The 1,552-nt window shown below is 61.1% G+C and overlaps 1 protein-coding gene across 1 annotated transcript in view; it reads left to right on the top strand.

Moving 5' to 3' along the window:
- Positions 1-1,297, top strand: part of PGLYRP2 (peptidoglycan recognition protein 2) — a gene marked incomplete at both ends in the record, with an annotated part of 1,964 nt that extends 667 nt beyond the window's left edge. Inside the window, 2 exons of the mRNA XM_009704182.1 lie at positions 707-917; positions 1,003-1,297. Of these exons, the coding sequence (XP_009702484.1) occupies positions 707-917; positions 1,003-1,297 (506 nt within the window). The remainder of the gene's footprint in view (positions 1-706; positions 918-1,002) is intronic.
- Positions 1,298-1,552: the final 255 nt, after the last annotated feature.

The following is a 1,552-nucleotide window of genomic DNA, read 5'->3' as shown; positions in this document are numbered from 1 at the left end:
GGCCACCACCGTGTCCCTTGGATGGACAGTAGTGTGTCCTTAGTTCATGGGTCCCAGGATGGTCACCACCACGTCCTCTGGGGTGGTCCCTGGATGGCCACCACCATGTCCCTTGAATGGCCACCACCATGTCCCCTGGGTGATGGTCCCCAGATGGACACCATTGTGTCCTCTCGATGGCTATCAATATGTCCCCTGGATGGCCACCACCGTGTCCCCTGGGTGGACATCAGCGTGTCCCCTGGACAACGGGTCCTCGGACATCCATGTGTCCTCTGGATGGCCACCACCATGTCCCCTGGATGGTGGTCCCTTGATGGCCACCACCATGTCCCCTGGATGGCCACCACCACATCCTCTGGATGGACACTACTGTGTCCTCAGTTTGTGGGTCACTGGATGGCCACCACTGTGTCCCCTGAATAATGGCTCCCTGGACACCGATGTGTCCCCTGGATGGCCACCACCACAACCCCTGGATGGTCACCACCGTGTCCCCTGGACACCAGACACAACCACGTCCCCAGCCAAGGGTCACCATGAGCAGATGCCCCATGTCCCCTAGATGAGGACACTACCGTGTCCAAGGCCAAGGTGTTCCTCAACCTAGCAGATGCTCCACGACCCCAAGGGGACACCGCCACGTCCCCAACTGCCCGTGGCACCAGGCGGGTCCCCTTCTTCCACCGCCTACCTTCCCTCGCAGAGTGCCCGGCCATCGTGCCCCGGTGCATGTGGGGTGCCCGTCCCTACCGGGGCACCCCCAAACTGTTGACCCTCCCCTTGAGCTCCGTCTACATCCACCACACCTTCGTACCCAGCGTCCCGTGTCGCACCTTCACCGCCTGCGCCCGCGCCATGCGCGCCATGCAACGTTTCCACCAGGACATCCGCGGTTGGGATGACATCGGTTACAGGTAAGACCATCGTCATCGTCATCCCAACCGTCATCACCGTCACCCATCTCCGGGAAGTTCACGGGTGACCCATGGGTGTTTGCAGCTTCGTGGTGGGCTCGGATGGGTACCTGTACCAAGGTCGAGGTTGGCATTGGGTTGGTGCCCACACCAAAGGCTACAACAGCAAAGGCTACGGCGTAGGCTACGTCGGAGACTTCTCGACCACCTTGCCGGATCCTGACATCATCGCCCTGGTGCGGGATGGATTCCTATCCTGTGCCGTACGAACCGGTCGGCTTCACCGTAACTACACCCTACGTGGCCACCGCCAGATGGGTCACACCGACTGCCCCGGCAACTCTCTCTTCCGTGAGATTGAGACCTGGCACGGCTTCAAGGTGGGCACCAAACTCTGTGGTATCTCCAGGGGTTGGAGGTTTGGGTGTCGTGGTTGGGTTGGCTGGTCCGGTCCGGCATAGCCGGGAGGATGGAGGTTTGGTGAGGGTGGATGTGGGAGGTGATGCCGGAACTGATGGTGGTTTCTTCTCTCCATGGCAGTGAGGACCAGCGCCGTGGGTCCTGGTCTGGATGGGTGCAGGCAAGGTTGGATCATGGTCTAGATGGATGTTGGCCAGGCGGGTGATGGCCACCAG

The sequence above is a fragment of the Cariama cristata genome, unplaced genomic scaffold, assembly GCF_000690535.1.
Source record: "Cariama cristata isolate BGI_N322 unplaced genomic scaffold, ASM69053v1 scaffold1677, whole genome shotgun sequence".
In the NCBI taxonomy this organism is placed as follows: domain Eukaryota; kingdom Metazoa; phylum Chordata; class Aves; order Cariamiformes; family Cariamidae; genus Cariama; species Cariama cristata.
Note: the sequence above shows the minus strand (reverse complement) of the source record. Positions and strands in the feature narration are given on the sequence as shown.